The sequence below is a fragment of the Podarcis filfolensis genome (assembly GCF_964270895.1).
Source record: "Podarcis filfolensis genome assembly, chromosome: 2".
In the NCBI taxonomy this organism is placed as follows: Eukaryota; Metazoa; Chordata; class Lepidosauria; order Squamata; family Lacertidae; genus Podarcis; species Podarcis filfolensis.
The window spans coordinates 61,873,861-61,898,437 of record NC_139605.1 but is presented as its reverse complement, the minus strand read 5'-3'; the positions used below and the strand labels follow the sequence as shown (position 1 = coordinate 61,898,437).

Below are 24,577 nucleotides of genomic sequence, written 5' to 3'. Positions count from 1 at the left end.
AAGGGCAGGGGAGTATTTTAATCAGCGGTTCTCAAACTTTTATCTCTGTGCCACACTTTCAGAATAAAAACTTGCTCACGCCACACCAATTTTTTCTTAATTGATAAGAAATACATTGGAAAACAGAAAGAATCAACTCCTAGCTTTCAACACTTGCCACCAGCTCAGCTCGCCAAGACTCTGCTCAGACCACACCCCTTTTCTCAGCCAGAAATAAATGTCTGATGTAACGAGGATTAGGGTCTTGGCATCTCGGCGGCAGGAGATCGAAAAAGACACAAGGGGGCAAGACCTGGGACAGCTGGAACGCTCTTGGGCGAGAAAAGGGGTTGAGGAAACTCAAACTGGGCTCTAATCCTCACCTGGGAAGTGTCTGCCATCTCAGGACTTCACCACAGGGCTTTACGGTCTGAGAAAGGGCTCGAGCAGGTATGGGGGAATCTCTTCTCTGGACTCAAGGGGTTGTTGGATAGAAGGGAGAGGCTGCTGAGAGGAAACGTCAGAGGAAAAATGTTGGTAATCTGGACAATGTCTTCTAGTGGCTTGCATAATATGTATATTATTGAGGATCAAGACTACACACAGAAATATCTTATTAGAGCTGAAACTTGGGACATTCCCCACCCCCTATTAAAATGCAGATTTGGGACTTTAATAAGTAGGAGATGTTCTAGCAGCGGTTCATGGGGAAAAGCAGCAGAGAGCATGTACATGATGGCAAATCCATCCCTACTGCATGAAAGGGCGTTATATCTGTTTTATAGTGCCATGTGATGTTTCTCTGATACAACTGGGGCACCATGAGTGTGAAAGCTTGTTCCCCAAGGACACAAAGTGGGTAGCAGATAACCCATGCTAGGGAGCATGCTAGATGAGGCATCGTTACTGCAAGGTCACTTAGACAGGCGGGCAGAAGAAGGGGAAAGGGAGACTTGGTGGCTGTTCAGTGTATCCATATAGGAAACACTCTTTGCAACAGCTAGGCAGCTCAGCTTAATGTCTATAGGGCAAATATTAGAACTTAGCCCCAGAATATGAGTTGATGGGTGTTTGCTCAGTCCATAAAGGAAAAAGGCTTCTGGCACAGGAAATCATAAGACTGTGATCGGGACTAACCCTGTCCAACACAAAATTGCAATGGAAGAATGCTGAATGCCCCCACAGAGCAAAAGCAGGGAAATGTGCTCTCAAGCCAAGCTGGCAATCTCGTCAGGCCATGCAATACATAGCCCTTGCCTCTGTAACATTAGCTCCGTTGGCTATGTGATAATTAGCTTTCCAGTTTCTAATGCACTTTGCAGATGTCACGGTGTGTCTCTCTTTGGTCTGTCCTGTGGCAGTAAGTAACATAGGATGGTTAAAAGGCTTCCTATTGGGAGGTAAAGCCATTTAAATTTGCCAAACAATTCTGGTTCTTGAATTACGGGGCATAATGTGACTTGCTCCAGCCTGCAGCCAGAGGCTTGGCCTGAAAACAGGACAAGAAAGAGGGATGTTATATATGCCAAAGCTTGGAACTAGCAAGGGGGAAGTAAATTCTCTCACCCAGCCAACATTGTCTACGCATTTCTCAGATAAGGGAGGATGTGACCACAAAGTTCAATTTCCTACTATCATCGTTTATGGATTCCACATCACGTTTTTAGATGCAGGCCACGTTCAAGACTGAAGAAATTGCCAGTGTGTCTAAGTGATAGCTGGATGGCAGGTCAATGCAAAATTAGTCTGAACACCTTGCTGGCATTGTAGGCTGCAATCCTATGGTTGCTTACCAGGGAGCTGGCCCTGTAGCATTCGGTAGGACTTTGTTATGTGAACAGACATGTTCAGGATTGCAATTGTTGCTTGATTAATTAAGCAACTCTTCTATTTGGGTTGACTCCAAGGCTCATGAAAGGTAAAGAGTAGGAGGAGATAAATGGAAAAAGACAGTGGAAAAGGAAGGAATATGTGTGTGTTTTCTTACATTTATATCCTGCCAACTTCCCAAAGTCCAGGTTGCTTTTATCAAACTAGTCACCTCATACCTGGTGCTGCTTGAGAATTCTAAGAAACAAAAAAAAACTGTGCAGTTTTGAAAGGCTAATTCCACCATCTTGATCAAAATGGCATCCAATTATGTCCACATGTAGACAAAAAAACCTGCTCCTTGGTCTCAGCCTCCATCAGATGAAGTATGGTTATAACACAGTGGTACCTTGGATTAAGAACTTAATTCATTCTGGAGGTCCGTTGTTAACCTGAAACTGTTCTTAACCTGAAGCACCACTTTAGCTAATGGGGCCTCCTGCTGCTGCCGCGCCGCTGGAGCATGATTTCTGTTCTCATCCTGAAGCAAAGTTCTTAACCCGAGGTACTATTTCTGCATTAGCGGAGTCTGTAACCTGAAGCATATGTAACCTGAAGCGTATGTAACCTGAGGTACCACTGTATTGTAAGAGGTGACCAAGTACATAGAAAATAGACAGATGGAGAAATTTTAAAAAAATTCATAGTAGATGCATGGTAACATTTCAGACCTGCTAAATGGATTGAAGGATAAGAGAGCTAATGGTGAAAGGATTTCAGGAAGCAGTAATAAGGAAGTGAGAGCATGATTCTGCAACCAGCAATGATGGCAATTGCATTTCCATCCTGAATTCTGACTCATTGCCTAGTGAATACTCATGGCACAAACTCAGTATCCAAGAGGCCAGGTTTGGAGATAATCTACAAGCAATTTTTTTCAGCCATGCTGCAATGACAGGAATGCCACCCTCCACCCTCCAGAGCATATCCGTTTATGCCAGTGGCATGCTTGCAAAATGATGCCAGCTGAAGTGGGTGTATAATGGACGGTGCCTTAAACAACACAGTCCTAACCTTGCTAATAGTAAGTTGTATTGAATTCTATGGGGCTTATGCCCAGCTAAAAGGGCTTAGGATTGCCACCCCATTGCTCACAAAACCAAGGTTGCTCATGATGTTGGAGACCTGATGGTTGTGTACATGCGCAGCTTAACCCCTAGCAATATTAGGCCCTTTGAAATCTCAGGGCTAAGTACTTTTGTCCACCTCCAACTCCCATGAGATCATCATGTCAGAAATCCATGCCTGCCTGCCTGCTTCCATCCTTCACGGACCAAGGATCAGGGTTACATCTCCCAATCCTCCCAGGTCAGTAACTTAAAATAGTTGCTGCTGATATAGGGAAGTCTCTCTAGCAGCACGGAGGAGGAACACACAGCCCTACATGAACTATGTAGTTCAGAGAAGCTGAACTTTGCTCACTGTAATGTGCTCCATTCAAAAAGCTTGAGCTCAAGCTTTTTATTTATTTTTTATCCTCAAGGCCATTTGTTTACAACCCAAGGGCATTAAAAACAAGGCTCCTTTTCTTGCCTAAGTGAGAATAATTCTGCATAATGATACAGACCAAATGAATATAACCATTAATTGCAGTTTGGTTCTGGAACCGAGAGGTTTCAGGAGACGACCTTGTATACCGAGCTTATTTTATCAGTCACATTGTTACAAATGTACTCCAACCTGTCCCCAAACAGAGACAAGATCTGTTTGGGTCACAAAAGAGATAGCAGAAGGCAGGTTCCTATGCTCCTGACTCAGGTCATTGATCCATGTAGCTCAGTATGTCCACACTGACTGGCCCCGGCTCCCCAGGATTTCAGACAGGGGACATTGCCAGCCCTGCCTGGAAATGCCAGGGATTGAACCTGGGACCTTCTGCATGCAAAGCAGATGCTCTACCACTGAGCCACAGCCCTTCTTCAATGGATACCAGAGAAAGGAAGGGGGGCAAGTCCCCTGCAGACAACTAGGTCCCCACCTCCAAGAGCAAAGTCCAGTTGTTTCTAGGGCTTTGAATGCTTCATAACTGGATTAAAATTCAAAGTATGGAGAGAGCAAGCCGGATGAATGGGCTGTTTCTAAAAACGGGTGAAATAAAATAGAATCATAAAATCGTAGAGTTGGAAGGGACCCCCAAGGGTCATCAAGTCTAACCCCCTCCAATGCAGGAATCACAGCTAAAGCATCCATGACAGATGACCATCCAAACTCTGTTTTAAAACTTCCAAGGCAGCCCATTCCACGGTCACAACAGCTTTGAATGGCAGAAAGGTCTTAAAACGTTTTGTCCTTCAAATGACTCACTACTCATTTCTATAACCTAGAAAGCCAGTTTTAGTCTCTCATCCACTTGCACATTTGTTATTATTGCACAAATGTATTTGGCTTCATGCCCAGGACAGTGGCAACATTTCCAGCATTTTCACATTCAGAAGAAAGAGCAAATTTACAAAGACAAACATCCCAAGTAGGGCCAGTTGTTAGGCAATACTATGTAGAAACAACAACACACACGAGAGATGTGTGTGAAGAGCTTCGTTAATGTGTGACCCCGAAATTTTGGATCCCCCTCTAAATGTTAATGAAGTGGAGACTGTGTGGAGACTGATAAACTCTTGCTTTCCTTTGCAGTCGAGAAAATGTTCCCCCTCCTTCATTCAGATCACAGCAGAGAGCCGAGGACACGGGTCCAGACCATTATGGGGGAGCTCACAGATGGAGAAGGTAAGGCATCCTCCACTGCCATCATCTTCAGAGGTTGCTGACCTTCACAGGATTCGTGCATTGGCTTGTTTTCACTGGGCTTTTCATTTACAGCCTCTAGCTCACAAAGGCAAAGGCTGCAGTCCCAAGCAGACTGCCCCTGCCCCCTGCCAGTGGGGCTTTACGGAGAGGTGGATCCACCACTGCGTTCATAGCCAGCAGCTCATGGTGGCTGTAGCAGCGGGAACAGGACAATAGGGCTGGATCCCTCCGTCAGCTCCAGGCTGGCTCCGTGATTGTTTCCAGGTTAGGCCCAATATCACGCAAAGGGCAATGAGACTGGCTAAGGCTCCAGCAGATCCCAGGCCGGTTCATACCTCTCACCCACCCAAAGAACGAACAATTTAAGTGCTTTTTTGACAGTAGGGATACCACCAAGATACCAAGATACCACCTTCCTGTCAGCATGCCCAGTTGCCAGAAGGGGGATTTTAGTTCTTGTGTCCTTCCACTGGCACTGGGAGACTAGCTCAGCTGCAGATGCCTTCACTCACTCCAACTCCTCCTCCTCTATAGCCTCGCCTAAGTGGAGCCTAGATGGCTCTTCTCATAGCTCAGTAAACAACCTTTCTGAGGTGAAGGACAAAATGGTGCCCCCATTCCATAGACTGAAGCTGACCACTTCAGTACTGGCAATAGGACAGTGCTCTCCATCACGCCTGAGGGGAGCAAGCTGTTGGGGGCAGGTGAGGGGCAGGGCAGGACACATGGGGCAGATGCAGATTTGCTCTCCAACACCTCCTTCCCCCTCTCCTCTCTCCCCTCCAGCATGAGCTGCCTCACTTCCCCGCCTTACATTAGGGCACCTTTAATTAATTTACAACCAGTGTTTTGTAAATTAAAGCCTTTCCGCTGCCTCCATGTGACATACGCCTATTTTTCTCAGCTCTGGTGGAGCTCGATTTAGGAAAGAAGGTGAGCATCCCTCAGGATCTGATGATGGAGGAGCTCTCCCTGCCAATCAACAAGGGCTCCAGGCTGTACCAGAAGAGGCAGAGGAGAGTGCAGAACTTTGTGCTGGAGCATCCTTCGGGCTACAGAATTGTGAGTTGTGTTTCCCTCCTGAGGCAGGAAGCTCTGTGAGAACAACCTGTCGGTCCACAGCAACAGGTGCAGCAAGGGAGGCAGCAGTGCTGACCAAATGGACTCTTGTTTCTCAACCATGGATCCCTGACTGCCTAAGAATGAGAAAGTGAATTCTTCCCAGTTAGGTTGCTGAGATGGGTAGGGGAATGGCAGGCCTCTTTAATTCTGTTGCTTGGCTTCAAGTGTAAGCTATGCTCCATCTTCATCCATGGCCTCCATGCCATCCTCCCCTCTATTTTCCACCTGTTTATTTTTATTCATCAAAATATCTGCACACTACTTTTCTGCCCCACTAGCATTTCCCAAGATAGTCCATGGAACATCAGTTAAAAGCAAGGTCAGGGAGCTGGATCCAGCCATCAGCTGTGAGAAGCAGTTTCATTTGCCCACACAGTTTGAAATCAAACGGCATCGGCAGAGGAACAGGGCTTTGCAAGCACCCGTACACAGGAAAAGCACTTCATGTGATGTTGTGGCGATATCAGGTGGGCCTGTGCCTCTGCAAGCACCGCCAGTCAGCTGATGGTTTGCTCTGGCCCAGGCACAAAGTTTTGCAGGCACCACTCATTAGTTGATTGTCAGTGCTTGCAAGGGGCTTTTAGGGGCTGCCAATCAGAGCCTCACCCTGAGATTATATTTGACATTGGGCATAGCTTGGGGAAAACAGTCTCATGGGCCAAACTGGAACCCCTGCCAGGCTTAATGAGGCCCATGGACCAGAGGTTGTCTACTGCTGATTAAAACCAACAGCCAATAATAGTGTAAAAACAAGCAAGGACTAAGCATTGGCAGCCAGATCATAAAGCCATAAAAGGAGGGGAGAGAAACCAAACTAAAGATAAGAGGAAACGAAACATGTGCCAAAAATGTCAGTAAGATGGGGGCAAACTGGGTTGTGCCACACGACATGAAGCAAAGTCTCAGTGGATGTGCAGTGTGGGAGAAGGCAATCTTCCAAAAAGCCTTATCCTAAACTGTTTAGGGGGAAAGGCTTTAACAACTAAACACCTAGGAGCTATTAGAGGGTGCCTTGAGAACAGATGCCAAGGCATGTCTGCTCCTACTGATGACAGACAGAACAAGATGTCAAGCCGCTTCTGCTCTCAGCTCATCCTCTGTCCTTTGAGCTTCACAAGGCATGCAAGATTTGGCATGGTGGTCATGCACTCAATGCATGGACAAGATCATCTTGCAGGCAGGCAGGCACCTCTGACCCTCTCCTTGGCCAGCAATACCACTCCTGGTCTAAACAATTACTGACTTATCTCTGTTCAGATGCTATTCAATGGGCTAATAAAATGAATTAGTGGGCTGTATGCAACTGCGTGCTGCTCACAGCAGTTCCATTGGAATTAATGAACCCAAGATAGTCATGTCTATTGACATCAGTGGGTTTACTCTGAGTAGGACCAGCATTGGATGCAACCCAGTTGTAAGTTTATTGCACCAGCTGTGTGCTGTGACATGAATCTTCCAGAACAAGGGTGCCTGACTTATTTGGGCCAGAGGGCCACAGTCACCCTTAGTCAATCTTCCAAGGGTCACATGTCCTGGTGTGTTGTTCTCTCACAGGCACACACGCACGCACATAGCACATACATATAACAGAGGCAGGGAGATACAGTTTCCTCCTCGCTTTTTCAGTTGTGGATCAACTGGGAGGGGGGCTTTATCGCTCCCTGCCTGCTCACCAAATGATGGACCTGATGTCCAGGGAGGGGACAATTTACACCCCTGCTAAATCATGGGGCTGTGCCAACAACAGCGTTGTCTCTCTCCCTTTCACCCCCCCTCATTTTGCTGCTGCTGCCACGGCCCAAACTGAGTGTTTAAGAGATCAGGCCCCTGAATGGGGGCTTATCTACCCCTGCTTGAGGAGTCGGTGCCATCCTTTGCAGTCTCTTTTGCTCAGCAAAAGCCAGTATCGGAGACTTAGAGCTGAATGCATTCACATTGGAAAAAGTCCCCATTTTCTAATTATACAGGCACCATCAGTTGGGTGTTAGGCCTGTGATCTTCTTCATTTATATAGCTGCTACATTAAGGCCTTTGACAGTAAATGTCTTTGACGGTTTCTTTAACTCATTCCTAAAGCAATTTAACTGTTTACACCTCTGTCTGTGAGTAGCTGGAGCACATCTAGTCATCCCAGCATTTAACCTACACATATATTCTCTAATAGTCTTTTTAAGTTAAATCACCTGGCTGGTGATTATTAATTACTCTTTAATATAGTATGCATTTGACAAACCACTTCTCCCCCCCCCCCATCTTCTAAAAATAGGTTCACAACTGAGGCCACCATATTTGCTATGGGAACGGGCATACAACACAAAGGCAAAATTATGAACCACTCCACTGCAGAATAAGCTGCAGGACTGCCAATTCTAACAGGAGGCCATATTTAGCTTTAATCTACTAGTGTCTGCATTCTCTCAGCCTTAGGGCTTATCCATGGCCATTGCCCATGTCATGTACTAATATTCTTTTCCTTGCTCTCTTTGCAAGATCTCAAATGCTTCTGGAGGAGGAGGAGGAGGAAGCTCACACGCTGATTACGATGGAGTTGGCATGTCAGAAGGACAGGTAGTCTGCATGACTGCTGCATGGGGGAAGATCTCACTTGCTTAGGCTAGAGTTTAGGGTCCATCATGAGACCTGGAGAAGCCCAAAAGTGACACACTGAGGCAGATTCACCCTGAAGCTATGTCATTTGGACTTCTTTCCCATAGTCACCCATTTCCTCGACAGGGAGCAGACTTGCTGACTATTCCAAGTTAATATTTCAGTGGAGGCAGTGTAACTGTCTTCATGCATGCACCCAAATATGTACCTGATCTGCATGTCCTGTCATTTATGTAGCATGTGATGGAAGCTTAGCTCTCAGTGCTTGCTGATCAGGTTTCAACACCTTGCGCAGCTTGAAAAGTGAAATTCGTTGGTACCTTTCTTCTGAGAGAGGGAACCTACACTACAGACCAACTGGTATAATTATCATTGCCTCTTCCCAAGGAATTCTGAGAATTGTAGTTCTGTGAGGGGTAGGATAGGGCTTTCTAACACAAAGCCTCAGCCCACCAAGAGTCTTTGGGGCAAGCTCTGTACTCTGAAACCAATATAAGACTGTAGTGTGGATATGCTAGTTTCTAACAATCCCATTGTAGAATACATGGCACTTGGGTAGCAGGAGCTGGAAGCACTGGAAAGCATTCAGGCAGTTTTGGACTGTGGTCCATTCACAGAAGCAGGTAGGAGATGTGTTCTATTTGCTTCAAGCAAAATTATTTTCCCCAATGGTGAATAAAGAAAGCTCATCCAACTAAGGGCCTGGCTGGCCTTCTTCCATCCCCCTTTTATCATTCTGCTTCTGCCTGAATTTCCATGCCTACCTCAGTCTTGAAAGCATGCTGAGGAGACCTTTCTGATGACAGAAAACATCTTGCAGCCTATGCCTGTTTCCCTTTGTCTGCTAGTCTATCCATAATGCTGAAGGGAAGGAGAACTACCAGGCTGGACTTCACGAAGCAGCCTCAGGAAAGGCGACACCTCCCAAAGTGCCAAAGAAAACAAACAAAGTCTTGCGGATGAGCAAAGCCCTGAATCCCAATGCCATCGCTCCAGGTATGATCTAGGCACAGCACCACTGGGACCAGAACTCTTATTCAGCACAAAAGCAAGAGTGCAAGTAGGCAGTTTAATGATGATAACAACAACAATTTATTATTTATACCCCACCCATCTGGCTGGGTTTCCCCAGCCACTCTGGGCGGCTTCCAACAAAATATTAAAATACAATACTGCATCAAATATTAAAAGCTTCCCTAAACTGGGCTGCCTTCAGATGTCTTCTACAAGTCTGGTAGAGCACCTGCTTTGAGGTCCCAGGTTCAATCCCAGCATTTGGAAACGGGCTGGAAAAAATCCCTGTATGAAACCCTGGAGAGACTGTGGGGACAATACTGAGCTAGGTGGACCATGGCAGCTTCCTAAATTTCATTAATGTCAATAAATGTCCAAATAATGGTAACAGCAGTCATTGGAAGGATCCTAGTTGCTGTCATGTTAAGCCCCAGTCCAGTGCTATCTCAAACATTCCCTGGAGCCCGTGACACTGCTATAGTTTTGTTTTGTTTTTAATCTCCCTTAGCATCAGCAGATGCCATTTGTACCTGACCGCAGGTGTAGTCAATATTTAGTTCCAGGTTAGTTGTAGTTTCGGGAACTTCACTTCACCAGCAACGTTCCTTGAGACATCTGACGAGACTTCTCAATACCCGTTTCCTCTAAGCAGACTGATGCAGAGGACAGCTGAATCAGAGACAAGCTGGTGTCCTTCATTAAATACAGAAAGGCAGGGGAAGGAAGAGGGAGCTTCTAAGGATGGCAACTGGCCTTTGATGCGGCCACCCTGCTTGTCAAAATGATTGGGGAAGGAGCCAGTGCTGCCTTCGTGTGTGTGTGTGTGTGTGTGTGTGTGTGTGTGAACTGCACATCTACAAAAAGCAGGACAGGACATGCCAAGGCAAGGAGAAGCTGCCTTCTACTGACCCACTACTAGCTCAATACACCGAGTGGCAGCAGCTCTCCCTGGTTTCAGGCAGAGTTTTCTCCTAGCTCTACTTGGGAGATGCTGCGATTGATCATGGGACCTTCTAGATGCCATGCAGATCCTCTACTAAGGACAGGAGGGCCATATTGTTGAATGCCTCCGAAATCTGGAAACAGCCTGCTCTTTCACATCATCTGTTCTAGTTTCTGCTAGGAACAAGACCTCTGAAATCAGATACTTCAGGTTTCTCTGCCATCGTACTTAAGATGTTTTCATTGAATGTGTCATTCTGAACCACAGGCTATTCTGGACCTCTAACTGGTGTACCACCAGAGAAGTTCAACAGGACAGCCATCCCCAAAGGCTACCAGTCCCCCTGGCGGGAGTTCCTTAGCAGCGAGGACTACCAGGTAGACCATGAGACCCGTTTGCCTGAACCTCCTAGAAAAGTGAATAGTTTTGATGTCAGGAGCTTCAATAGGTAAGGCCTCATTCAATTTCTGTGTGGAATTTTGAGCTGGGATGTTCAGCATAAAGTTTAATCAGCATTCATGGCTGATTATGCAATCAGCATTCATGGCTGATTATGCCCCACAACAAACAACCCCTGAAATTAGAGTGTGTGTCAGAAGAACCTGTAGAACTGTACGCAGGGGGAATAGAGGGGTGATTATTCTGTCTGTCAAGCCAAAACGCTTGCCCTGGTGGAACAATTCCCTTAGCACAAGATTGAATTCCTCCCATTTATTTGGAAATAAGCACTGTTTTGTTGTGAAAAAAATGGGATAATATATTTTGTAAGTTTAAAATAATAAAACGAGCACCTGCAGCCATGAACATTCCTGCCTCCCGCTGACTAGAATTAAAAACAAAATAAAGAAAGGATGCTGTGGTGACTGGAGGCAGGTCTGTTCCACCCAAGGGGCTGATGTAGGATCTGTTTGCTGCTGCCACTCTCTGGGTGGTCATTTAGGAGTGCTGCAGGGCCACAGGCTTTGGCCTCAAATTGCATCCCTAGCTGCAGCGCTGCTGGCGTCTCAAGATGTTCTTCTGTTAGGCAGACAACCATTCCAGCACCATGGCTCACTAGCAGTAGTTAATATAGGACTGTTAAAGTAACAGCAATTGTGTAGAAGACATGCTTGCATGTGCCACTGCTTTGCCATTCATTACCTTGTGGAAAATTCTCACAAGTTAATACTTTCAGTTCATCATGGTTTATGGAATGAAAATGTTGGAAGATGGCCCCAGAAAATCTAGCATATAATCATAAACCAGCTTTTCAGAAAAGTGCATGACACACACCCCCATCCCCATCAACTAGGGATGGGGAACCTGTGGCCCTCCAGATGTTGCTGAGCTTCACATCCTGTCAGCCCCTAGCCAACATGGCCAACGGTCAGGAATGATAGGAGTTGTAGTCCAGGATCCTCTGGAAGGCTAGATTCCCTCACCTTGCCCTAGGCCAGTGGTGTCCAAACTTTTTTCAAAGAGGGCCAGATTTGATGAAGTGAAGGGCCGTGAGGGCCGACCATAAGGCCAACCAGATTAGGCCCCCGAAATGGACTTTGGATATGCCTGCCCTAGGCAGTGCTTGGTTTCAGGTAGGGCTTTGCTTTGGAGTCTGGTAAGTCCACTTCCAGGACTTAGCTGGAGGGCATGTGGGTGGAGCTATTAACACATTTGCATCCTTCTTTTTGCAAGTGTTTTTCTATAAGTCCCATTCTGCAGGGATACAAAGTAAGTATAAAAAAATGCTTTAGGACTTGGGGCTCACTGATGATTGGGCTTATGAATTTGTTCCCAACTGCTAGTAACAGAACCTTGAAATTGTAAGTCTCCTACATCATTGTGTCGCTGGAACTGGAGGAAGAGGAATCAAGTGAGGATTCTGTTTACACCCCATGCCACTCTCACATGCTTTTAACCAAGAGTCCTGTTCTGTTTCCTTTCTGCATTAATCTGCATATTAAAAAACGACAACACTGAAAAGGTTATTTTAATTACGTATCTAAATATATATTTTTTCTCAAAGTCATATGTAAATCTATATTTTGATATGCTTAAATTGCCGAGAACTGTGTTCTGACATTTGGAGAAGTGTGAAATCTGTTGCGGAGCTCAATTTCAATCCATACATCATTATCTAAAAGGCTGTATCATGTATGAATTAATTAAGATTTAATGCTTCAACCACCCCTAACTCCTGGCACTGAAAGTGAAGCTTCCACACGTACTTGAACAGTGGCACTTTTCCTTAACGCACTAGCTGACTGCTGTCTTTCACTTGCGGGGGTATATATTATAAGAAAAGATTCAAGAGGGCAATGCTGTTAGGTCAAGGGGAAATACTCTGATTTGATAGCACAGTTTTAATCCATTTAATCCATATGGTAGCCACACTGGCAACAGAAATTAAATGAAACCTATCACGTTCATGGCAGAAAAATTTCCACAACTCATAAGGCAATAATTTGCAAGTTAGACTTCCCAGTTTTAACAGTGCCGCCAACTTGATTCTATAAAGCAATCCTAACTCCTAACCAAGGATTCGTTGGATAGGAATGGATTGATGTAGGCTTCCCACCTGCAAGCCAGGACAGAAAAGAGGGGGTATTCGTCTTTATTTTTCTTGTGCTAGCTCCAAGCTGGTACAACAGAGTAGTCGACACTGGAGGACTTCCGGAGGCGGCGCGACCGGTAATGGCTGCCTTCTCCGAGTAAGGAGAAGGGAGCTCCGCTGTAAACGGGTCGTCCGCTACGGCGAAGCGGAGACCCATTTAGGAAAACCACAGGTGGCAGAAGCCTGTGGTCTCGGGACCCGGCGGGCGCCAGAAGCAGCCCCCAAAACGTTGAAGGGACCCCGTAAGGGGCTCCGGATCGCGGAGGGGGTAGCGGCGCTGTGGGTCGTTGCGCAAACAGCGAAGTGAAGCCGCATTGCTGTTGCCGGTCAGCGCTGTCCTTTCTTCCTGCAACTTTTCTGAACTTTGGAAACTACAACCCGTGAGTAAATTTGGACATTGAAAACTTTCTGAAACTTTTGTCAACTTTCTGAAACTTTTTGAGAACTTTATGAAACTTTTAAAACTTTTTTAAAAAGTTGAAATCTGGCTGAAAACGGAGTGAGGATAAGCAGGAAGCCCATCTCCCGCTATACTGAACTTTAAGCAAAGAGCAGGAGGAGTGGAGACAAAAAGTTATGCGTTAACTAAATGCTGGCACCCTGTTAAAGCAGTTTTCTGAGTGAAAGACTTTGAGCTATTGACTTTTGCTGGTCATATTCGGGGTGCACTGATATCCTTCTTCTGTGGCACCAGTGGATTATAAAATAAATAAGAATCTCTGGTGCTGGAGCTGCCTGGATGAGCACCAGTTTGCAACTTTGGATACATTGAATTCAGGTTTTGAAACATTCTGAGTTGGAACTGGATACTTTGAAACTGTTGCAGTCAAGGCACTGTAAGAAACACTGTTTTGCTTTAAGTTTTACTCTGCTAAAAATAATACATTGTGGAGGCGATAGACATGGATTTAAATTTATAAGTTTAACTTGGATTTGATCTTTTCCCTGAAGACGTATTAAGCTCCCTCTAGAGGATTTTGGACTTACAGCAGTGACTTTGTTTTACTTTCCCTTTCCCGGCCTCTGTTTGACTATTGCATCTGGGACTCTGCTTTCTCATGGGAACAACTTGGATTGACCTTGGATTACAGATAACTTTGGAATGAGTGGCGCAAGGAGAAGAGGAAGGACTAAACAAACAACTCTAACTTTATCTGCAGCCTCACAGCGTAGATCTTCTGTGCCGGCCTTGCCTTCCACTTTGCCTCCAGACATAGAGGCGGCCTCCCTAATACAGGCAGGGGAGGGTGAGACAGAGGAGCTGCACCTGGGAGATATGGCTTCAGGGACAAGTAGCTCTGTCTTGGAGAAAATTTTGGAGAAACTGGAGGCTCTGGACAAGAAGGCTGATTTGCATACAGCTAAAATTGAACAGAACACAGAAAGCTTGAATAAGCTGACTGGACAAGTTGCACAGAATGCCCAGTCTATTGGAGAATTAAAGGAGGCTGTAGGTGAAAATCGTAAACTGGCTGAAGATACTAGTCAAAGATTGGAAGAACTTGAGAAAGAAGTAAGACCACTCAGCAAACAAGTTGGAGAACATCAGATTTACTTTTTGATGACAGAACTGCGAAACAGGGAGACCAACTTGAGGATACGGTCAATACCAGAGGTGGAAGAAGATAATTTTATTGAATTTCTAACTAAGGAATTTGCCAAGTTTTGGAAGTTAGAGGAAAAAGACTTTAAAATTGTATCTGCTTTCAGGCTTGGCAGAGTCAGAAGGACAGAGAAGCCCAGAGATTGTTTGATAACACTGAGATCAAAGGAGGAAAGGGACAAGATTTTGGGCCTGCACTACGAAAAGTCACTAGACATTTTGGGCAAGAGAATTGAAATCTACAAGGATATTCCTAAGCAGTTGCTGGACCTTAGATCTAACTACACGGAATTGGCAAGACTGTTGAGAAGCAACGCAATTATCTTCAGGTGGGAGTTTCCACAAGGATTATCTTTTACCTACAGAGGGAGAAAGATCAAAATCAAAACAGTGGAAGATAGAGACAAGTTTTTGGGAGCACACGGAGAAGACCTCCACAAAGGACTTGGATTGCCAGCGCCAGAACTTCCAGGGGAGCCCGCCCCCTCGGATCCTCAAGGACCGGAGAACAAGGTACCACCCCAGAAAGAATAACCAGACCTATCCAGGATGTCTCTGCAGCTTTTGAGTTGGAACATAAATGGCTGTAACAGTCCCGAAAAAAGGTCTAAAATTTTTCATATTTTAAAAAAGGAACAATTGGACATTATATGCTTACAAGAAACACATGTGATTAGGCTCCATAGAAAGGTGTTAATAAATAAAAGGCTTGGTCAAGAATTTATATCATCGGATACAGTTAAAAAGAGAGGTGTAGTGATCTATGCAAAAGAGAGCCTTTCACCAAAATTTCTCTTTAAAGATGAAAGTGGAAGAATCCTCGCAATAGAAGTACAGTATCAAGGAGAAAAAATTTTGATATTAGGAATTTATGCTCCAAATGAAGGAAAATCGGATTTTTATAAGAAGTTGCACGAGATCATGCTGGATTATCTGGATTACAACAACGTCATCATGATGGGGGACATGAACGGGGTCGTATCAACAAATATGGATAAGTCACAGAACCAGAACATTACTAAAGAGGGAAGACTACCTAAGACCTTTTTTGAAATGACTGACAATATGGACTGGGTTGACATCTGGAGAGTTAGAAACCCCCTGGGAAGAGAAGGAACATTCTTTTCTGAAGCTCAACTGACTTGGACACGAATCGACCAAATATGGATAACTAGAAGTCTGGCACCTAAGGTGAGGAAGGTGGAAATCTGCCCCAAAACATGCTCCGACCATAACGCCTTGAGAATGGATATGACATTGATCCCAATCGGCTCCTTTAGATGGAAGATGAATGATGGCCTGTTTAGAGATCAAAGAATTGTAAAGAAGGCCCAAAAAACCTTAAAGGACTATTTTGAGATTAATTTGAACACTACGGTGGAAAAAAGAACTATCTGGGATGCAAGTAAAGCTGTGATGAGAGGGTTCTTGATTCAACAGAATTCCTTAAAGAAAAGACTGCAAAATGAAAAGAAAGATAAAATTCTGGAAAGTATCAAAGAGTTGGAGAAGAAGTTAAGATCTAACCCGAAGTCCCAACCGATTCTGAGAGAAATCAAACTTTATCAGGTGCAATATTCCAAGCTGATAAATCAGGAAATAGAATGGAAGATTAAAACAATGAAACAAAAAACTTTTGAATCGGCAAATAAATGTGGGAAACTGCTAGCTTGGCAGTTGAAAAGGAGACAAAGATTAAATACAGTAACAAACTTAGAGGTTGAAGGAAGGAACATTCAGAACCCGGGAGAGATTAGAAAGTGCTTCCAGAGGTATTTTAAAAAGTTATATACTCAAGGGCCACAAGATGAAATAGAGATTACACAATTTTTGGAGAGAAATGGATTAGCAAAGCTGTCAGAAGAAAATAGAACAATTTTAAATGGCAAAATAACACGACAAGAGATTGAACAGGCCATCCTGAGTCTGAAACAGGGCAAATCACCAGGGCCAGATGGACTGACCTCTAACTACTATAAGACATTGAAGGATTATTTGATACAACCTTTGTTGGAGGTCAGTAATGAAATAATGGAGGGGAAGAAGGCGCCTGAATCGTGGAAAGAAGCATTTATCACATTGATTCCAAAGTCAGAAACTGAAAAGACACAACTCAAGAATTACCGTCCCATCTCCCTTTTAAATGTGGATTACAAAATATTTGCAGATGTTTTGGCACGAAGATTTAAGAAAGTTTTAAGTGAGATAATCCATAAAGACCAGGCAGGCTTTCTCCCGGGCAGACATATGTTTACTAACACAAGGAACATCATAGACATATTGGAACTTTTACAAACAAACATAAACACTAAAGCAGTTTTAATTTTTATAGACGCGGAGAAAGCCTTTGACAACATTTCTTGGAAATTTATGAAGGGGAATTTAAAAGAAATGGGAGTGGGACGGGGGTTTGAGAACGGGATTGAGGCAATATATTCAGAACAAAAGGCTAAACTGATAGTTAACAATGTGGTTACAGAAGAGTTTAAAATTGAAAAAGGTACACGACAAGGCTGCCCGATTTCCCCATTACTGTTTATTTCGGTTCTGGAAGTGCTCCTGAATATGATTAGGGGGGACCGGTTGGTGGAAGGGATTCAGGTCGGAGCGAAACAATATAAACTTAAAGCTTTTGCAGATGACCTAGTTCTGACATTACAGGAGCCGGAGTCTAGTTTGAAAAGAGTACTACAACTGATTCAAAACTTTGGTCGAGTGGCAGGATTTAAGTTAAATAAGCAAAAAACTAAAGTTTTGGGGAAAAACATGACAGATATTGAGTTGGAACAGCTTCAGAAAGAGACAGAACTAAATGTGGTTAAAAAAGTTAAATACCTAGGGGTAAACATAACAGCAAAAAATCTGAGTTTATTTAAAGATAATTATGAAAAATGTTGGTCAGAGATTAAGAGAGACTTGGATAGTTGGTCAAGACTAAAACTTTCTTTGCTAGGCCGAATAGCTGCCATCAAGATGAATGTATTGCCAAAAATGTTATTTTTGTTTCAGACACTGCAGATTGTAGACAAGACAGAGTGCTTCCGGAAGTGGCAGAAAGATATTTCTAAATTTGTCTGGCAGGGCAAAAAGCCCAGAATCAAATTTAAAATATTAACAGATGCGAAAGAAAGAGGGGGCTTTGCCCTGCCAGATTTAAAGTTGTATTATGAAGCTGCAACTTTCTGCTGGTTAAAAGATTGGTTACTTCTTGAAGATACGGATGTCTTGGATTTGGAAGGTTTTAATAATGCGTTTGGATGGCATGCATATTTATGGTATGATAAAGCTAAGATAAATAAGGCCTTCAAGAACCATATTGTCAGAAAATCAGTTTTTAATGTCTGGACAAAATATAAAGACTTACTGGAGAATAAAACTCCGAGGTGGCTGTCACCCCTGGAGGCTAAGGCTCGGAAAAGAGCCAATATGGAGGCCAACTGGCCAAAATATTGGGAGATAATAGAAAAGGATGGTGACAACTGGAAATTGCAGAGTTTAGAAAAGATGAGAGACAAAGTGCGAGACTGGTTACACTATGCTCAGATTAAAGAAGTGTTTAAAAATGACAAAAAGCTAGGATTCCAAGTGGAAAAGTCAAAGTTAGAAACTGAACTGTTAGAACCTAAGACTAAGGTACTTTCAAGAATGTATAACTTGCTGCTGAAATGGAACACACATGACGAAATGGTAAAATCAACAATGATAAAATGGGCGCAGGATATTGGGTATAATATTATGTTTGAAGATTGGGAAAGGTTGTGGACCTCTGGGCTGAACTTCACTGCATGTAATGCGTTGAAGGAAAATGTGATGAAAATGATGTATAGATGGTACATGACCCCTGTTAAACTGGCTAAAATATACCATTCGTCTGATAGCAAATGTTGGAAATGTAAGGAAAATGAAGGAACATTTTTTCACCTCTGGTGGACCTGCCCTAGAGTGAAGGCCTTTTGGGAGAAGATATATAATGAATTAAAAAAGGTGTTTAAATACACCTTTACTAAGAAATCAGAGGCCTTTCTCCTGGGTATTGTCGGCCAGAGTGTGTTAAAAGAGGACAGAACATTCTTTTTGTACGCAACAACAGCAGCAAGAATATTAATTGCCAAGAATTGGAAAACTCAGGAGCTACCCACTGTGGAAGAATGGCAGATGCAACTGATGGACTATATGCAATTAGCCGAGATGACCGGCAGAATTCGAGACCAGGGAGAAGAAAGGATGGAAGAAGACTGGAGGAAATTTAAGATTTATTTACAAAAATATTGTAATTTGGCTGAGTGCTGAATTGGATGCCAGTGCAGACAATTGTCTACCATTAAATTAGATTTAAGGCTGAATTATATGTCAAACCAAATTAAGATTATTAATTAAGATGAGTTAAATGATAATTTGTTTGAAATTAATTTAATAATGATGTAAGTGTATGCGGGAGGTGTGGGGGAGTCCCATGTAACAATTGAGAGATGTTAAATGGACAATGATAAGTGCTTATCTAATATATGCTTTATTTGAAAACTTTAATAAATATATTATAAAAAAAAAAAAAAAAACAGAGTAGTCGACACTGGGCTCCTCCTCAGCTGCTAGCCCAGGTTATGACCCAGCGGATCTTTGGCTGACCTACTTCACTCCTTCCCTGACCACAATCTGTCCCATTCAGACCCTTTCCCTGGCTACCAGCACCAGAAATACTGCTGCTGTTACCTTGTCCACAGCTCCCCCGATGACCTTGCCCCTGGCATAAACCAGGAAACCTCTTGCCACATCCAATTCCACCCACAGCTTTGCAAATGAAAACAGTCACCAACTTTAATCTTAGAGATCCACACGATGCAATCAAGGTGCCACTCGTATTTTTGCCTTCATCAGCTGCCAATTGGCAACTTCCAAAACTTCATCATCTGCAGTGTATGTTGCTAAAGCATAATTCATAGCCTCTTCACATCTAAATAAAAAAAATTCTTGCTGAAACCATGCCCAACTAGTCTTCGTCACTCCCAATGAGGGCCGGCCCACCCCGGAGGCAAGGTGAGGCGACTGCTTTGGGCGGCAGGATCCACAGGGGCAGCAGATTTGGATGTAGATATTTATTCCTCCTCTAGTTCCTGATGTAGATCTTCACTTACCCCTTCTACCCTGGCAGGGAGGAAGGCACCATTCTGTAGTTCGCCTCAGGTGCCAAAATGTCTTGGGCCAGCCCTGCTCCCATTACTGTCTTGCAACGTCTTTTTTAAAAACAGAATCTTCCTGCGTCTCAATATCTTTAACATATGTTGGACCGGGGAACTGTTCCAAAGACTTACTCTTTTAGTTTTGGTTACTGCTCATGTTTCCGTTTATTTCAGGCCCTGTAGCAGAAATGCATTCATATATGCTAAACAGACATAGCTGCCTGGTTTCTTCCTCTCTCTGATGTTTTAAATGAACACTTAGTAGCACTGTATACCAATTTAACTCAGTGCTTACCACGCCTTCATTTGAATGTTTCAGTGATTATGACTTGCCACAAAACAATTCAAGAAAACAAATGTTTCAAGGCAAATAACCTGACTGAAAGGCAAGGAAATTTTAAAGAAGAAAATAATTATTTATTGTATATTTAAAACAAAACCCACGATGGCCATTAGGGGACCAAGAAGACAGACTCAGCATTTGGTATGCAGGCTTCTCTATTGGCAGGAGCAGCCTGCACTCATTTTAATTTCCCACATTGCCCTGGAGGAATGCTGCATCACGAAGTATTATGGGAAATAAAAATGGCTGCCTATTGATAGGTAAATGAAGTGAAGGCTGCAATTGGGATCTGCCTAGTGGGCAGTGCACCATGGGGTACTATGTCAAGGCTGTCTTCAAAGGCAGCCTAGGTGCCAAGATGGGTCTTTAAAAATATATATATATACTGGGGGAAATATTTTCTTAAGCTTCTCTTTAGCATTCCAACTTAGAACCTTTTGACTTGAAAATTACTTTCATTTCAGTGCCAACAACACTGATTTATTTCCTCAGATACACCCAGATTTTCAGTTTTTACTGCCCTGTTGCAAGTGAAAATAAATAAACTGGCTCTGAGTTTTACACAACGTTTTTGTTTGCATAATACACTTGAATAAATGCTAGTCTTTAACATCCTAAAATTCTAGATAAAACACCCCCAGCACATCTGCCTTCCAGGTGCTGCTTTCAAGATATAATTCCATGTAACATGCTTCTTGCTACACCAAGAACAGACATAGCTACTTTCAAGCACAATTAGATTTTCACCAAAGGACCAAAGTTCTGCAGAGTAACAACACTATTACTATTTTGGAAACAGACACTGACCAGCTGTGCAAAGCAGCAGAGAACTGAAGCCATCTGCAGTCCCCCCTCCCAAAAAAATACACATTGTAAAATAAACACATGCATATATTTCACAAGTGTGAGGCAACTCAAATTGTGTGTGCACTAGAACATCAAGGGAAAACCTGACTGAAACATGCCAGCAGTGAACTCTGTAGGTGCAAGTAAAAACATAAAACATAATTAAAAATCATTTTCTGAGGCCCTTCTTCGTGTGCTTCCTCCAGAAGGTGGCAACACGAGAACAGGCCTTCTCTGCAGTGGCTCCCCATCTGTGGAATATTCTCCCCAGGGAAGTTCGCCTGGCGCCTTCACTATACACCTTTAGATGCCAGGCAAAAACGTTCCTTTTTAACCAAGGCCTTTGGTTGATTTGATTGATATCCTATGCCCTTTTAAAATGTGCTTTTTTGTGGGGGTTATTGGATTGTTGTCTTTATTTCGATTATTTTATCAAGTTTTATATCTTGATTTTGTTCTGTGAACCGCCCTGAGACCTCCAGGTATAGGGCAGTATATAAATTCAATTAACAACAACAACGATGTAGCTGAAACTGCTTAGAGCAGACTAGTGCAGCAGATAATGGGAAACGTTTATTTTCAACCCACTTTTAATAATAAACGATCGCCATGACCACTACAGATTGTCAGGACCCACACTATTCTTCTGAATGTAATTTGCTTTAACTTATTTTTAATTTCTGAATTTTAAATTGCTGTTAACCCACCCTGGGACCTGCTGGCGAAGGGTGGAGAATAAATTTAATAATACATGACCACGGAGGACCAACACATACCGTAATCTCTTCCCCACTTAAGACTGAATGTGTGCGACACACTACAGCCTTCTCTTTTTGTACCCGCAGGACCCCAACCCCATTTGGCGGACCATTACTGAATGATGTGATCCTTGGGTATGAGATGAATGAAGCCCCAACAGACATGAGCAGCTTGGAACTCATGTTAAACAGGCCCAGCTTCAACAGAGCACCTCGGGGCTGGATACAGGCGATGCCAGAATCTGAAGATCTGTAACTTGCTATAATGCTGCTGCCTGACTTTTTCCAACGCCAATGCACGCTAGCCTCCTAATCATGGGGAAAAGAAAGAAAGCACCCTTTTTGATTTCTGTGGTTTTACACACGAAGACGTAACAATCATCTGTTCCTTAGCAGGTCTTAACATTTGGTAAATACAATCTCAGACGAACAATAACACATGACTTATTACACTGTGTCATGATTTATTTAACAGAAATAAAGCCAAAATGGAAAAGCCATATGTGAAATAAGGAAGTACACCTTGTGATTCAGTAGCTCGTAGAAGCAACTTTAGCAGCAATAACACGAAGCAATTGTTTTCTGTAGGACTTTATCTCTCTCACATCATTGTGGAGGAATTTTGGCCCATTCTTCTTTACAACATTGCTTCAGTTCATTGAGGATTGCTCTTTCCTCCTTGACATTGTGTTAAAACATGCCTGAATGCTCCAGACCAGCAAGCTGCTAAAAATTCACCTTTTATAGAGGTGGGCACACATGCTGATCATCAATTAAGCAATGACATTTGATTAGCAGCCCCTGTCTGCTACTTAGCTTCTTAATTTTTATGGAAACAGTAAGGGTGGACTTAGCTTTTCACACATGATTTCTCCATCTTGACTTCATTTCTATTAAATAAATCATGGCACGATATGTCATGTGTTGTTGTGCATCTGAGGTTGCATTTACCCAATTTTAAGACCAGTTAAGGGACAAATGATTGCTATTATGTCCTGATATGTAAAACCCCTAATTCAAAGGGGGTGCACTTTGTTTTTCCCATGACTGTATATACCTGCTAAAAGGGAATCTCTCTAGCATAGAATAGATACCCTACTCACACTCAAGGCAAAGTTGGAATAGTAGGTTATGCTTGTTACTATTACATGCGTCCTTTACAAGCTCCCGCCTAGGGCTTTTACTGTACAATTTAACTGTACAAGCACAGACTGCAACCCACTTCATATTGGGATTTCTTATGTTTTTGAAAGGATCCTACAGTGAAGTGAGGCCTTCTACCAAGCTCATAACTGCAAAAGCCAAGATGTCAGGTTGCTGCTTAACTCTCAAAAGGAACCTAGTTTGTTCAGGAAAGTGAACCTATTTCCTTCTGAGAAGCATGAAGCTACATTCAAGTTCAGATGAGTTATATTTCCTTTGGTCTAAAGAGAAAAACAAGTCTGGATGCCAAGTTTGTGTCAAATACCACCCCAAAATTTTCTACGGGGTGCCATCAAAGTAAGATGCTGTAACAGTAAAAATCACATTAATATCTAGGTAATTATAATAGCAATAAAGATTTGAAAGCTGTCTTCTAACTTCATTTTTCGCTTGTCCTAGAAGCTATTTGCAGATAGTTGTTTTTTGCATTCGAGACAAGACCCAACATCTAACTTGAGAACAGGGAGGGATGAGTCATATCTTTAAGGCCCAAGACAAATTAGGTTGCAGGGACACAGTAGCAGTTTGCTATGGAACCGAAATACAACATCAACATGGTGCTAATGAACTAGTGCTGAGAGAGCCAACTCTGCCATCTGATGAGAGGAGCTCTTTCCCATTAGCTCTTGAGGAAAGCAACACAAAGTTTTGTTCTCGCTATTCTATTTAGCCTCATTAAATATGTAGCAGGATATGTGAAAGCTAAGAAGCCTATTAATATAAAATATTTAAATTTCAACTTAAGGATTAGAGAAATTAGTGGGAAATGGACTTGAGGGGGGAAAGCAGGGCAGTAAATTCATGCTTGCCATTTCAATGGAAATCACATGTAAACAGCATTCTAGGATTGCAACTTAAGATCTCCTTACCCACAAACTGGAAATAAAACAGAGAAAAGGGACTGAAATTAAAACAGGAAAAGGGATTGCCACTTAACTGACCTGTTTGTTACTAATACAGTTCCCAAAATGGTCCGCGAGTGGGCGCTACTGGTCTGATCACACTGTCCTGGGTTTTCAACTCTGCCTGTATTGTTACAGGCATTTTATAAAGCAGACCTACATATTCCAGATCTTGGAATAGATGAGAACATACCAGCAGTAATAGGAGAGTTTTCATTTAAATACTTACTTTCATGAATTTATAGCTGCTATTATTATTATTATTATTATTTTGTTTATTCAGCTTTGTGAAACTCCTGTGTAATTTTTATGGCTATTTTAAATTATTGGTATTTATGTGGCTATTAAACTAGGCAGTTTTTCTTAGATTGCTGTTAGTGATTGAGGGGCTACAACATGTAAAATAAATGTAATATTAAGAACATTAGCTGTCAGAGGGACTCTTTAAAAGGGAACTTAAAAGCTAATTCCTACCAAAGGGGGCACTTCAACAGCTATTCCGAACATCGAGAGTAGACTTTCCATTCCAGCTCCCATAACACACCATATAGGCAATTTAATAGGTAGAAATATCAGACTGTTATTTGTTACAAAATCCTTGTCAGTGAAGGAATAGTTCTAAATGTATGAACTGGAAGTGATGTTTACATTTGGAAATATGTGGGAAAATAAAATGAACTATATTTTAAAATGCTTGTTGCTTGATTATTTGGTAAAACACTTCAATATTTGAGATTCATCTCTGATGTCATTTTAGAATTTGTTAAAGCCTTCAAATTGCTTCAATAAGGACTTGGGCACTTTTGATAAATAGCATACCACCTGCAGTTTCACACCAGTGTGGGGGCCTAAAAAATCAAAATGCCTTTGTGCAAA

At 42.9% G+C, this 24,577-nt stretch overlaps 1 protein-coding gene across 2 annotated transcripts; it reads left to right on the top strand.

The window, feature by feature from the left end:
* Positions 1-205: 205 nt before the first annotated feature.
* On the top strand, positions 206-24,392 carry MYOZ3 (myozenin 3). 2 transcript variants are annotated; one of them, XM_083603990.1, is made up of 8 exons: positions 238-429; positions 2,730-2,872; positions 4,480-4,572; positions 5,498-5,655; positions 8,206-8,283; positions 9,171-9,318; positions 10,547-10,727; positions 21,684-24,392. In XM_083603990.1, the coding sequence occupies exons 3-8, from the start codon at positions 4,488-4,490 to the stop codon at positions 21,850-21,852; spliced, it is 819 nt and encodes a 272-aa protein (XP_083460116.1). In that variant the 5' UTR covers positions 238-429; positions 2,730-2,872; positions 4,480-4,487; the 3' UTR covers positions 21,853-24,392. The 2 variants fall into 2 exon arrangements, with proteins under 2 accessions (XP_083460115.1, XP_083460116.1); XM_083603989.1 differs by lacking the exon at positions 2,730-2,872 and having other exon boundaries at positions 206-429.
* The last annotated feature ends 185 nt before the right edge of the window (positions 24,393-24,577 follow it).

Bases quoted from the DNA above. Each gene is read 5' to 3' on its own strand.
- MYOZ3 (XM_083603989.1), top strand. From the start codon at position 4,488: ATGTTCCCCCTCCTTCATTCAGATCACAGCAGAGAGCCGAGGACACGG. The intron at 4,573-5,497 runs GTAAGGCATCCT...TATTTTTCTCAG, and splicing joins GGAGCTCACAGATGGAGAAG to CTCTGGTGGAGCTCGATTTA. The intron at 10,728-21,683 runs GTAAGGCCTCAT...TTGTACCCGCAG, and splicing joins GATGTCAGGAGCTTCAATAG to GACCCCAACCCCATTTGGCG.